The 13985-nt window shown below is 48.1% G+C and overlaps 1 protein-coding gene across 1 annotated transcript in view; it reads left to right on the top strand.

Moving 5' to 3' along the window:
• EXOC4 (exocyst complex component 4) overlaps positions 1-13985 on the top strand; it is a gene marked incomplete at its 5' end in the record, with an annotated part of 345671 nt that overhangs the window by 310506 nt on the left and 21180 nt on the right. Inside the window, one exon of the mRNA XM_014961001.1 lies at positions 263-422. Coding sequence (XP_014816487.1) covers positions 263-422 — 160 coding nt within the window. The remainder of the gene's footprint in view (positions 1-262; positions 423-13985) is intronic.

Here is a 13985-nt window from a genome sequence, read left to right as displayed (position 1 = left end):
ACTAGATGACCTTTGGAGGTCCCTCCTGTCCTGGGCAATTCTATGATTCTATGATTCTATAAGGAATCTTTGAGGAAAGTCCTCCTAAAACCCACAGGGAAGATATTAAGGGCTGTTTCCATGGACAGCCCAGCGTGTCTTCTGTTCCAGTTCACATGTACCACTTAACAGTGCTCATTCATGGGTTTTATGATGAATTATTGTCACTAAATGTCTCCCTCCTGTGATTTGATTGCTTATTTTCCCCCCCTCCCCCTTGCAGGTTTGGGCCACCTGATTTCCTGCATTCTTATCAACGGCGCCCACTACTTCAAGCGCATCAGTGAATCTGGCATCAAGAAAATGTGTAGGAACATCTTCATCCTGCAGCAAAACCTGACAAACATCACCATGTCTCGTGAGGCTGACCTGGACTTTGCAAGGTGAGCAGAGCGCCCCGTGTTGTGTTTGTTGCTGTTTTGATGTCCACATGTCCAGAGGTAGCTCCTTCCAAAAGTTTCATCATGCGTGCGGGCAACTGGATGGACATCAAGTTAAACCCAGAGAAGTGTTAATTGTAATATTTTCCTTTCCCCCTTGTTGAACAGCGTGGATCACTTGAGCTCAGCACCAGGTCAAGGTGGAGGTCCCACCAAAGTGTCTGTGCTTGGGGTTTCCTGTCGGTGTAGTTCTCTTAAGACCAAAACCCAGGCAAGGAGAAGCTTCTAGGTATAGGTCTTGGAAGTTAAACCAGATGAATCTTGGCCTTGGATTTGTGCCCAGATAAGTAATACTTTGGTTTGTTGAAGGCTTAAACTTCTAGCACCTCAGGGGAACAGCGTGTGTGAACCTCAGGGACGGCAGATGCTGCCTCACTTCAAGTTCTTTTGCTCTTAAAATAGTAGTAATCGCAAAATAAAAATAAAACTGGGCAGGGTGGATCCTCTGCAAGTTTCTCATCCGTCTTGCTGCGTTGTTCACTAAAGGGGGGTCATTTGAGGAATAAGCAAACACTAAACAGTGCGTGCTTTGCACGTGGACCTAAGATGCTGACTACCAGTAGCTGTATTGGGTGATGCCCTGGGGCAGGACCTGGTTCGGCAACCAGGAGCTGAGCTCAAGAAACAGCCAAAAGAAGAGCCTGGAACTTGCAAATTAACTCATGTAGATCGAATGACAGAGTTTTGCGTGACACTGGGATACGACCCACCACAAGACACTGGAAATGGTGTCATCTTTTGGCCATTGCTCTTGGAGACAGAGTTAGGAGAGAAGCACGACTCCCGCAGATGAGGGAGAGTAGGTGTGACCGAGTGCCTCATTTTCTTGGGCTCTCATATGGGGAATGATCTCATTATTGAATTAGTTTCTTCCTAATAACATTGACATGGGAAAGTTATGAATGCTGAGGCCTGGAGGAGGGGGAGAGAGAAAGATCCATTACTAACTCTCCAAGGAATAGAGTTCCCAAATTCAATCTTTCCTTTTTTAAATGATTTTTTTTTTTTTCCCCTGATCTGCTGAAATGCTAAATAAATTAGCCCAGTTTTTTGGCAGGCAGAACAGAGCTTGAGCATGTGCTGACAGCAACTGGCACCCAAATAATGAAAGGCTGACCAAGCGCTGCAGGAGGCTGGCATGGTGGGGCTGGCCAATTTCTGGAGAGGTCTTTGTGGGAAGGGTTGTAGAGCTGGTGGAGCTCGGAGTCATGGTGCTGCACAATTTGATGGGGAGTTCCAAGGGAAGGGTGAGGAGGTAACGTGTTCCCCACTCCTGGTCTTGCTGGATGGTCGAGATGCCAGACCAGCTGTTTTCACAACATCAAACGTGATGGTCCAAGGGCTGGAGCCCCTCTGCTGTGAGGACAGGCTGAGAGAGTTGGAGGGGTTCAGCCTGGAGAAGAGAAGGCTCTGGGGAGGCCTTAGAGCCCCTTCCAGTCCCCAGAGGGGCTCCAGGAGAGATGGGGAGGGACTCTTGATCAGGGAATGGAGTGATAGGATGAGGGGAAATGGTTTTAAACTGAAAGAGAAGAGATTTAGATCAGATCTCAGGAAGAAATTCTTTGCTGTGAGGGTGGTGAGAGCCTGGCCCAGGTTGCCCAGAGAAGCTGTGGCTGCCCCATCCCTGGAGGGGTTCAAGGCCAGGCTGGATGGGGCTTTGAGGAACCTGGTCTGGTGGGAGTTGTCCCTGCCCATGGTAGGAGGGTTGGAACTTCATGATCTTTAAGGTCCCTTCCAACCCAAACCATTCTATGATTCGATGACACACATACCAGCCCTCTTCATTAATGAGTTACGTGACAAATAGATCTTCTCCTGCACCACTGGAATTGCTGGGTACCATTGTCAAGAGCTGTGTGGCTCAGGAGAGACACCTGAGCTTCCTGTACAGCAGCACCAGCTGCTCTTTGGAACCCGTGGTGCTGATCTCTTCCCATAATATAAATTCAACAACATTTCTTTTCACCTTTCATGACTGCATCGCTTCCCTCTTTCTTTTGGGGCAGATTTCTGTGATCTGGAGAGTATGTTTTATTCTTTTGTTCTTCAGATGACTCCGGAATTCTTATTATCTGGATTCTCCTTTTACATAAACAAGGCATCTCATGCATCCAAACCCTGCCCTGCTCACCTGAATTTACAATTACCCGAGCAAGTTCTTGTGCTACCCCAGGGACTCCAGTTACCGAGGCCTATTCCAAATATAAAATAAACATAACACTTCAGCCCTAGAAAGCATAAAATAACATCAATGTGGGATAAAAGTGATTTGTACTTCTGTGATACAGCTCATATAGGAATCTGTAAGTGCTTGGCGCCGTAGCTAACTATCAGTTTTGCCTTTTTAAAGATGAGAAACGGAGAGCAAGTGGTTATTTGATGCACGGGAGCAGTGGTGGAGCTGATGGAGAAATACTGACTCTTCTGCTCTGCCTTCACCCCCAGCACCTCCTGGTAACTGGGAGAAATTCCCTCCCTACTTCACTTCTCCAGGGAACTGGGTGATCTTTACTGAATGGGAGAGAACTGGGTCTAACCCAGCTTGGGACTCACCTGCCTCATCTCTGGTCTGTGTAGGCATTTACCCTCATGCAAAATAATTCAATGTTTACTCTGATTTCTTTAAGGAACTTGAAGTCATGGGCTCCTTCGATCAGGGAAAGACATAATAGGTTTTTTTAGTGTTGTTTTCACACACAGAAAAATAGATTTTCTCGGGATAGTATGGAGCTCTTTGCCCTCCAGGTGGGACCTGAGCCTCATCTGAAGCCAACTGGCTTCATGCTTCCCCTGGACAAGCAGTTCACTGCCCGTGTTTCTCCCTTGCCCTCTTGATATTTCTCTTTGGCCATGTTAGTGCGACACTCGGGGTTCAAGAAGCAATCAGCATCAATTAACGATCAACACATCGCTCTTCATACATTAAGTTTTAATTCCGGAACGGGTCCTATGTGGTCCTTTTCTGAAATAAAGTCTGGACAGGGAACCACTAGAAAGAGTCCAGCGTAGGGCTACAAAGATGATTCAAGGACTGGAGCATCTCCCTTATGAGGAGAGACTGAGAGAGCTGGGACTCTTTAGTCTGGAGAAGAGAAGGCTGAGGGGAGACCTTATCAACGCCTACAAGTATCTCAAGGGAGGGTTGAAGGAGGAGGGAACCAGACTCTTTTCAGTGGTTCCCAGTGAGAGGACGAGGGGCAACGGGCACAAGTTGGAACATCAAGGGTTCCACTCAAATATGAGGAGAAACTTCTTCACGGTGAGGGTGACAGAGCCCTGGAACAGGCTGCCCAGGGAGGGGGTGGAGTCCCCTTCTTTGGAGATTTTCAAACCCCGCCTGGATGCTCCTGAGTAACATGCTCTAGCTCTAGGCATTCCTGCGTCAGCAGGGGAGTTGGACTGGATGATCTCTATGGTCCCTTCCAACTCTAGAAATTCAGTGAAATTCAGTGAAATGCTCTCCGCTTTATAGGAAAGACCTGGCCATTTGAGAAAGGGCCAAAAACTTTCAAGATTTTCCTGGGTGTCATACTGTTGATTTTGAATTTTGTTTTGCTGGTTTTTTTCAACTTTTATATATTCTTCAAGGCTTTCTATGGCCCCCAAAGAGCACGGGGCATCCCCGTTCTTCTCTAAGTCGGTGCCTTAAGCAGTAGAAACCCCAACCGGGGAAGCCAGAGGGGGAAGATCTTTTTCCTCTGAAGCTAAAATCACGTAGAGGATTCACAGCAAAATCTCAACCCATGTGACACTCCCTGGTTCTAGTGACACTGTTGCTGTTTAAGCCACATTTTTCAAAAGATCTGTAACCTGGAGGTGACGACAGCAAGTTTTGCTGCTTCGGGAGTAGTACCATGGCAAGGGGAAAATTCGTTTCAAATGAGTTTTGCTTTGAGATTCGAGGTGGAGCCAGGTGGGGGGACTCTGCAGAGCATCAGGAAGCAGAGCTGGAGCATGTTTCCATTGAAAAAAAACATAAATTGCCAAGTTCTGTGAGCTCTAGCAAGGAATTTCTCCACCAAGAGAAAAAAGGGTAAAATAGACTGGTTCTGACTGCTGAGGTGTCGCAAAAAGATTTGTAGCATTTGCTAAATTTCCTGCAAGTATTAATAGGTTTTTTCCTTATATGTGTGTTCAGTATCTAGGCCAGCAGAAATGCAGTCAGTCGTTAGGGCATCCCCCACTGTATTAAAAAAAAAAAGCAGTTTTTTCTTCTCGTGTATAATACCTAGGCATATTCTGCAAAATCTGGGACTGAGCGTGGGTTCCAAGTACCTCCCACTTTCGGGAGTTTCAGACCCAGAATTAGATTTATGGCATTAGAGGGATAAAATCCGGCTTCAAATCTGGCTTCCAGTTCAGGTCTTTTCCCTTGTGCCTCCTTTCCTTACTCCCCTTCTACCCTCACCAAAAATGACACTCGCGTGTTTATGCGGAGATTTCATCAGAGGCAGTCAAAAAGAGCTAGGGTTCTGCTTCAGACTTATCCTTAAATAAAATATCATTCAACTTTTAGATGTTCATCTTTCATTGAAAAAAACCCAACTTTCTCAGATGTGCAGCAGTGATAAAATTGTCCTGTTCTTGAAAGTTAATTGAGGTGGTCACAAGGGGAAGAGACCAGTGATGAGATGTGAACGTTTCATACAACACAATGCCATTTTGACCTCTGAGATAAAGGTTTTTGAGGGGTGCTACTCATCGTTATGGGGTCTGAAAGTGTCCTTCATCCCTTAAATGGTTTGCAGTGTAGAAAACCAGAGGTGTCTCCACACCTAAGTGTTAGATGGGAGGTTTCCCTGCTGCTACCACCCAAGTTAGCGGTCGCAATGTCCATCCATCATGCGGGGACCAGGAATGTTTTCCTGCTGCTGAAGATGCTACCAGGGCCCTGGGCTCTGACCACGTCTTTCTAGTAGGTGTGGCACCTACATTGTCACTGCCAGCAGATCCCATCCACTCACAAAGTCCCCAGTGAGAAGGTATGGGGAGAAGCCATCAGCGTGCCAGGAAGATGTTCACAGGTTGGCTGTGAATAAGCTTCCACAGCTTCTCTGGACAACCTGGGCCAGGGTCTCACCACCCTGACAGTAAGAGTGTACAGGTGAAGGAGGATGCAGCTGGAACTGGAGCTTGCTTTCAAACCAATGTGAAACCACCCAACCCACCAGCATCACTGGTTGGGTTGGGTACCAAAGTCAGGGTGCCAAGATGTCTGCACGGGGCCACACGGTGTGATGGGAAGGGACTGCTGTGGGTTTGGGAAGCAGGGGATCTGCCTCAGCTTTGCTCCAGCACCAAGTAAACACTCTATTTTGGCTTGTAAGTTTGACAGGATCCCAGCAGCAGAGCAGATATAGACCCTCTGGGTTTAGGAGCAGCTCAGTTGGTGACAAGAGGCAGAGACGGCCTTGTGCTCCAATTTTCCAGGGCAAACTGCTTTCAGTGCAGACATCCATGGAGGTGGCAGGGCTCTCCTGTCCACCTGTGATCCCTGCATGGGGACAACTGGAAAATACCCCCAGGAACAGTCTCCGAACCGTGGCAGTGAGATTTCAGAGGGTGCTTTATTTCAGGACACGCTTTTGGTTCCATGCTCGGCATTTGGGGCTCCTCTCCTCCTACCATGGGCAAACAGGAGATATATTTTTTTTGTTTGATTATACAGGGGCAGGAGAGATTTGTGCCTCTTGCCTGATGTGCAAGGTGGTCCCAGGCAGGAGGAATAAGCAGTAACTTGCTGCCATCTACTGGGTGCTGCAGAGGGAAGGGGAAGCCGGTGCGTGATTAGTGATTCCTCAGACATCCCAGTGCTCTGAAAGAAGTCCTTTTCATTGCCAAATGTTATTTCTCTTTCTGATTTCATTTTTGATAGATACAGAAACGGCAGGCTGTGTGTGCTGCCTTGAGTGCCCAGGTTGCCTGGGGGTGTAGCTGGTCTCCTTTGAGAGCCGCTCTTGGTGCTTGTCCTGTGCATGTTGTACCCCAGGTCCAACCGGTGCGTGATTAGTGATTCCTCAGACATCCCAGTGCTCTGAAAGAAGTCCTTTTCATTGCCAAATGTTATTTCTCTTTCTGATTTCATTTTTGATAGATACAGAAACGGCAGGCTGTGTGTGCTGCCTGGGTGCCCAGGTTGCCTGAGGGTGTAGCTGGTCTCCTTTGAGATCTGCTCTTGGTGCTTGTCCTGTGCATGATGTACCCCAGGTCCATCTCATCTAAATCTCCCCTCTTTCAGTTTAAAACCCTTCCCCCTTGTCCTATGGCTCCCCTTCCTGACCAAGAGTCCCTTCCCAGCTTTCCTGGAGCCCCTTGAGGGACTGAAGGGGCTCGAAGGTCTTCCTGGAGCCTTCTCTTCTGCAGGCTGAACCCCCCTGCCTCTCTCAGTTTGTCCTCCCAGCAGAGGGACTCCAGCCCTCAGATCATCTAGGAAACAATTCTTCACAGAGAGAGTGGTCAGACACTGGAATAGGCTGCCCAGGGAGGTGGTTGAGTCACCATCTCACGGTGTTTAAGAACCGTTTAGATGTGGTGTTGGGGGATATGGTGTAGGGGAGAACTTTAGAGTAGGGTGGATGGTTGGACTTGATGATCCCGAGGGTCTCTTCCAGCCTAGATAATTCTGTGATTCTGTGATCATCAATATTAGTCTGGAGGAATTCCTCTCCCCCCACTTTATAGATCAAGGTGCTTGATGCTGTGGGAGGTAAAAGCCACCAAAGCTTTGCAGTACGCATCCTAGGAAGGTCCTTCCCCATAAGAGGAGCCAGAAGTAGAACAGGCTCTGCAAGAAAAGCTCCTCTTTGCTGACAGAGAGGGGAAGGCGTGTTATCTCCATCACGATGCCGGACTCATGTTGTGTATCTGTGGAGCATGCCCTCATTTTGTTTTTGCTGCTTTTAATTAACAAAGCTGCTTTAGTTTTCAATTAAGGACTTGGTTACAACAAAATCCGTATTTTCTTTTCCTTTCTTTTCTCTCTTGTTTTCTCCCCCCCTGTAGTTTCCACTGAGCTTTGATCTCAGTGCAGGTTTAATTAGCTGTAATTAGTGGTTTCACTGCATTAACCAAAAATCCCAACCACAGAGGATTAAAAACCACCCTTCAGCTTGATGCTCGCCCCCTCCCCTTCCTCCTTTTGCTTCCCCCGTGTGCTTTGGGGGGGATCAGAGACTGTGTCCCTGTAGGGTCCTTCACCAGACAGCTGCTGGTGGGTGATGCCCCATTCATCCCAAACAGCTGCCCTGGTACGGACTCATTAAAATGGTGCTGGAACAAATCACCCATCCGTGTGGTTTAATTTCCAGTTAAATCTGCAGCTGCTACGAGTTTTAGTAGGACACCAATTTATGCCTTCGCAACATTTCATTGAGCGCTTCTTGGGGTTTCTGACTGCTCTCCGCTTTCCAGTACATTTACAGCGAGGAGCCTGCTTGAGACTTCCCAAACTTTCAGCTTCTGTGGTCCTGCATGAGCTTCTGGAAGCCGTGGCACGGCCATGTCCTTCGCTGGAGCTCCTCAGCACAGAAACGAAAGGAGGTTTTGGAAGATGTGACTCTGATCTGGGGAAACCCAACTCACTGCTCTTCTCTCCTCCATGGAGGAGCACAGGGAAATACCATCTAGTTGGTCACACAACCCATCTGGTCAGTCACAGCAGAGAAGGAAGAAACCAAAGAGCTCATTGAGCTGGTGAAGTAAGAGCAATCGGGTCTCCTGTGAAGAGGTCCACTTGACATTTGTTAGGGACCAGCATACCCCACACCAAGACCCACCAACAACTCGTGTGTTGGAAAAGGTCTCAGTTCCTCTGACTGTCTCAGAAGCTTTATGGATATTTGTGGAGACCACCCTGGAAAATGCAGTATTCCCAGATAGCTCACCTTGATGCCCAAGACTGGAGATCTCAGATGGGTCCCAGTACAGTGTGGGTCAAGCATTTCTTTTACCACGTCTGTGCCAAAATTGGCTGTTTTCAGTCTCATGCGTGTGCCCAACCTCCTTGCAGTGCCAGGAAGCAAAATACTCTTCTTGTCCCTTCCTCAGTTCTCCAGGTTGGGGAAATTCAGGTCTAAGCTTTATGTCCATGTTTTAGAGAGGAGTTTGGCCAGTCTTTGATCACTGGCCCATGGTGCTGAGATGTATGGGAAAGGCAACATCTTGAAGTCTGAAAATGGTTCTCAGATCATCTTGCCAGAGCAAGGAGGACCCATGCTCTGAATCCTATGTTCCCCCAGGACTCAGAAGTCATCTCTTGCTGTCTCAGGGTTGTCATTTTGGCAAGGGAAGCCTTCCCAAGGCCAGGAATTGCACTCTTCTTGCTGAGTCACGACCATCCCCTCCAGGTAGTTCTTCTGTGCCACAAAACCAGACTTCTTTCTGGAGCCTGATGTGTCCTGGCACATTTGGAAATTGGGTCTTTATGGCATCTCTGGCTGATGTCTCTCTCCTGAAGGCTTAAAATTCCTTTTACTTCACTGTCAGATGGTAAATGTATTCTCAGGATAATTTCACAGAATTTTCTAGGTTGGAAGGGGTCTTTAAGATCATCTAGTCCAACCATCAACCTAACTCCAATAAAAAAAAACCATCACTAAACCATGTCACTAAGCACTATGTCAACCCATCTTCTGGATAATCTGTCCAAGGGCTGTGCTCTAGCCAGTCTTCTGTCACCTGGGTCCTTTCAGCAGGGGGTCAATAGACCCAAAGTAGAGGAGTTAAATCAGCTGCTGGAAGGACTTTGTTTCTCCCATCTTTGGGCATCCTGACGGACATCGGATGCGAGTAGATCCAAATGCCCTCGGTTTGTGTAAGGTCTGAGCTGCTCCCTAGAATAGCACTTGGTGCTTTATCTACCTCATCTGGAAAACCACCCCCAAAACATACCGTATTTTATTTGCTATGCAAAATGCGCGGTCAACACACAACAAAAGACCAGCAGCTCTTTGCAGTGCACTGTCGTTTAGGAGGAAACCAGCATCCAGCTCTGAAGGCTCGGGGAGAATTTGGGATTGTTCTCACGTGTTCCCCATGATGCTGGCACCTTGGCCAACTCCAGCTTCTTCTCCTTGTTCTCTGCGCAGCCGGCCCTGATGTGCCGCAGTCAATGAGAGCGGGGAAACGATCCAGCTTAGGGGGAAGGGCCATGTTTTGGGTTTTGCATCAGCTTTTTTTTCTCATTTTTTTGGCAGGATCAGCTCCCCGGTCTGGTTCACAGCAGGCCCTTGCAAACAGCTGTGCTGGCACAACTGAAGGAGAGGGAACAAACAAGGAAATGAGCTGGAAGGCTCTGAAATGATAATGTTCCTGAAAATGGGAGTTTATCTTAAATTAGGATGAGACATCAGGGGCGAAGAAGGGGGTTGCTGGAGGTGGGAGCAGAGGGGAGGCAGGAGGAGCCAACACATCCTCGTGCAGAATTCGGTGCTCTTCCTGCACCAGTTTTGGGCCGTTTGGCCTCACTCCAGCTTGAGGATGGACAACTTTTGTTCTCGGGTTTGCTGAGTTGCAGGTTTCTTATTCATAGAGTGTGTCTGGGAAATGCCTGTTGCCGATTCGCCGCATTAGGAGAAAAAAAACTCCAAAATGCCCTCATGGTGATAGACCAGATGTTCGGCAGGAAAGAGCCCAGCTCTTGGGGGATGACATTTCTGGTGTTTGTCCTTAAGTAATTTTCACGTAATGAGAGCACTTGAGCGTGTGAAGATGGAAAGAAAGTGGCTGAACCACCAGGTGATGGTGGAGCACGTCACTCCCTTTCCTTTGGTGACTGCGTGGGTTAGAAATTCTCCAAGGAGGGGATTTTGCTGGTTTTGTAATTAAAACTCACACCAGGCGTTTCACAGGCACGTGGGCCACGAGTCCAATGAAGTATTTAAGCTTGAGTTTAATTTTCAGACACATGCATTGACCCGTTGAACCCATGAACACTTGCTCTATAACTAGAGGTCCACCACGGTCACGTCTCCATCGGAGCAGGTTGCCCTCGCTTCCCTTTACAGCAAGCAGCGAGAAGCCGAGCACGATTAGAGAGAGATTTTTCTGAATTGGCTTAAATTTTCTTTGAAAGGAGATGAAGGGCCTCCTAGGAGAGCCTGTTGCTTCCTGGGGAGGCTCGGGGAGCAGAGGTGACCTGCTCAGGTGGAATTATCCGCGGCAGACGTCTATCAGTGGGTAAGATGAGCCCCTCCTCGGCTGTCTGAGGTCGGGAGGTGACTTTGCAGGTGGGCAGATCCATCCGTTAAGCCCCCTCAGCAGGTTTTTTACACCCAGTAGAAGCAGCCCTCTTATTAACTGGATTATGGAGCTGAATTCATTCCTACCTCCCTGACGTCCGAACGGGCTGCGGTGTGTGAAATCACGTAGCATCCACTCTTCCCTGGTATTGCTCCGTGTGGTGGAGGAAGCATCTTCAAACATCAGTCTGTACTGGAAGGCACTGGTCCTGCCCAGGCTTTCCGCTGTTGACTCAATGGTTTTATTTTGATCAGCCATTTCAGGGTTTTTTTTTTCCCCAAGGCGCTTTTAATCTTCGCACTGTAACCTTTAAAGATATAGGTTTTAGTGGCCTCTGTAATGATTTTCAGTGCCTGAATGTGGACGTCTGAGTTGCTCCGAGTAAAGAGATTAATTCAATTTCCCTAAACTGGAAATGGACTGAAAAACTGAGAGGCTTCATTGACTTTTCTTCGCGTGGCTCTTGGTGTGTTAGCGAAGCAATCAATGGGGGGTGAACTTCTCAGCCAGCAGAAACCGGCGGTCCCATTTCCAGGGAAACAAGCTCAGGAAGATGTGAATAAACGTTTTTAAGAAGTGGTTTTGGCGGCGCTGAGACTTGGCCAGAGCACGTTCCTAACTCTGCGTTCCTAACAGCATCGGGATATATTCTCCTGGAAATGAATTACAAACAAATTCCTCATTTATCCCTGAGGTGACAGTCTTTTGCTGATATGTGCTTTCTTGAGACTAATAAGTTCTGAATGTCGGTGGGAAGGGGAAAAAAAATCAAAGTAATTACTTTGTGTTCCCAAGCTCCTTATTTGTGTAGGTGCGTGTGTGTTTATCTCTCTCTGTCATGCTGCATTGCTAATGGTAATTAAAGGGAAGGGATTTTTCTTGTTAGAAGTTTTTCTTCTTAATTTCCACCTATAGTGACTTTGGCCTCCGTGACGATGCTGAGCCACTGACCAGTTGCTTGTAGAACTGCAGCTGCTTTAATATAAGGTCTAAGTTTAGGCCTCCCAGCTGGAATCGGATGGTTTTGTGTATCCAGGTCTGCAGGATGTAGGGTGGGTGTTGGTTTTCTTTGCAGCCCAAGTTTGGAAAGTATGTCCTGTGGGTGTGAGTCCTGGTAGTCATGATGGCCTCATGGGGGTTCTTGCAAATAAGAGACCGCTCGTCAACATTTGCTTTATTCGAATACACGGAATTTGGTACGTGGGTGACCATGGCAAAAATGTGGAGCAAAACCAAGCTGTATGTTGTCAGCAATGGTGTGGTGTGGGCTCAATGGGTGGGCTCAATGAGTTCTGCCTGGTTTCCATGGAGGAGGGTCCTCCATGCTCACCTGTGAGCTCATAGGAAGAGCTTATGGCTCTTATGTGAGCTGGTGTTATGGGAAAGCTTTGCCGAGGGCAGGTGGAAGGGACTGGAGGATCACAAAGATGCTGGGAGGGCTGGAGCCCCTCTGCTGGGAGGACAGGCTGAGAGAGTTGGGGGGGTTCAGCCTGGAGAAGAGAAGGCTCCAGGGAGACCTTAGAGCCCCTTCCAGTCCCTCAAGGGGCTCCAGGAAAGCTGGGGAGGGGCTCTTGGTCCGGGAGGGGAGCCATAGGACAAGGGGGAAGGGTTTTAAACTGAAAGAAGGGAGATTGAGATGAGATATAGGGATAGGGGAGATTGAGATGAGATATAGGGAAGAAATTCTTTCCTGTGAGGATCGTGAGGAAATTCCTTCCTGTGAGGATGGTGAGACACCAGAACAGAGAAGCTGTGGCTGCCCCATCCCTGGAGACAGTCCAGGTCAGGTTGGATGGGGCTCTGAGCAAGCAGGTCTAGTTGCAGATGTCCCTCCCCGTGGCAAGGCGAGATGGGGCTCTGAGCAACCAGGTCTAGTTGCAGATGTCCCTCCCCATGGCAAGGGGGTTGGACTTGATGATCTTTAAGGTCCCTTCCAACCCAAACCATTCTATAATTTTGTGATTCTAGGATGGCCATCTAAATGCTGTTTAATTTGCCAACCCGATGGGGATGTAACAAGCAAATCTCCTGTTACATCTTATAGTTCCTAAAGGGTTAAATAACATCGTGGAGGTAGTTCTGGCTTGAGGTGTCTCTGTCATCCAGCCATGGCCTGCCTTGATTGACACTGTTCCAACAAGGTCAACATTTTAGCCCCAGACTGAGCCTGAACAAACCTCTGGAGTCATCCCAGGGGAAATACGTAGCCCCGTAAGCGTAGGTGAATGTCAAAACTCTGTGTCTGAGCTCTCCCACAACCTTCTTGGAGCTGCTGTTTGATCTAGAAATTGCTTTCTGCTCCCCTGCTTAAAGGTGGGCTCTGCCTGCCCCCAGTTCGTGTGCTGAAGGTGTGGGGAGCCTTCTGGGAGCTCCTGCTTAAATGCACAGCAAACACAGCTCTTCGAAGAAGGATGGATATTTTTTTTTGAGGAAGGGAAGTTGGCGTGATACACACACACAAAAAAAGAAAAAAAAATAAAAAAAGAAATGGCAAAGAAAGGGGGAACCATCAATGTGTGAAGAACAACCATCCCGGGCATCTCTCTGCAGCTGAAATAAAGGTAAATATTGGATTGTCAGCTTGAAATGCATCTCTATTGCCTCGCTCCAGCCTGCAAATGGAAGCAATTAGAAAAATGTCCTGCCTTTTTCACAGTAGGCTGCCTCTTTCTAGCACAAGCCCCACAGATAGAAAGACACATGCAAGTCCTTAAGCAGCAGATTGGTTTACCCTGTCAGTCAGATCTCATTAGAAACTGCAACGCTTCGTACCCGGTGATCTGCTCGGAAATAACAGATATCGATGCCGTGCGATATGTTTCCCAGAGTCACTGCTCATCACTTTTTTTCCGTGCACTGAAGTGGCATCGTTTGCAGAGGTCTCTCTCTTAATTAGGTTCGAGGTGGGGAGCGGCTCAACCTGTCGAATGGGGGAATCGGGAAGGTTTCGCTCAGGAGGTGTAGGACCAGGCAGGACACGGGTGGTAGGGTGTAAAATATCAGGGCCAGGACACGAAGGGGACAGGGGAGGACGTGGCCAGTTGTGGGAAGGGTGCTTTCAAGGTCAAAATTGAAGACAGGAGAGAGGAGCAGAGGATAGCAATGACCCGGGGCCAGTTTCTGTTGAATTTAGGAGGGAAGAAGGAAAATTGGCAAAGGGCAAAACCAGCACAACTGAGAGGGCTGACAGGGTCAAGCTGTAAAATCATAGAATGGTTTGGGTTGGAAGGGACCTTCAAAGATCATCTCGGTCCAACCCCCTGCCAT

Source organism: Calidris pugnax, unplaced genomic scaffold, assembly GCF_001431845.1.
Source record: "Calidris pugnax isolate Ruff unplaced genomic scaffold, ASM143184v1 scaffold289, whole genome shotgun sequence".
Classification (NCBI taxonomy): Eukaryota; Metazoa; Chordata; class Aves; order Charadriiformes; family Scolopacidae; genus Calidris; species Calidris pugnax.
The sequence above is the reverse complement of the archived record's forward strand: the minus strand, read 5'-3'. Positions and strand labels throughout refer to the sequence as shown.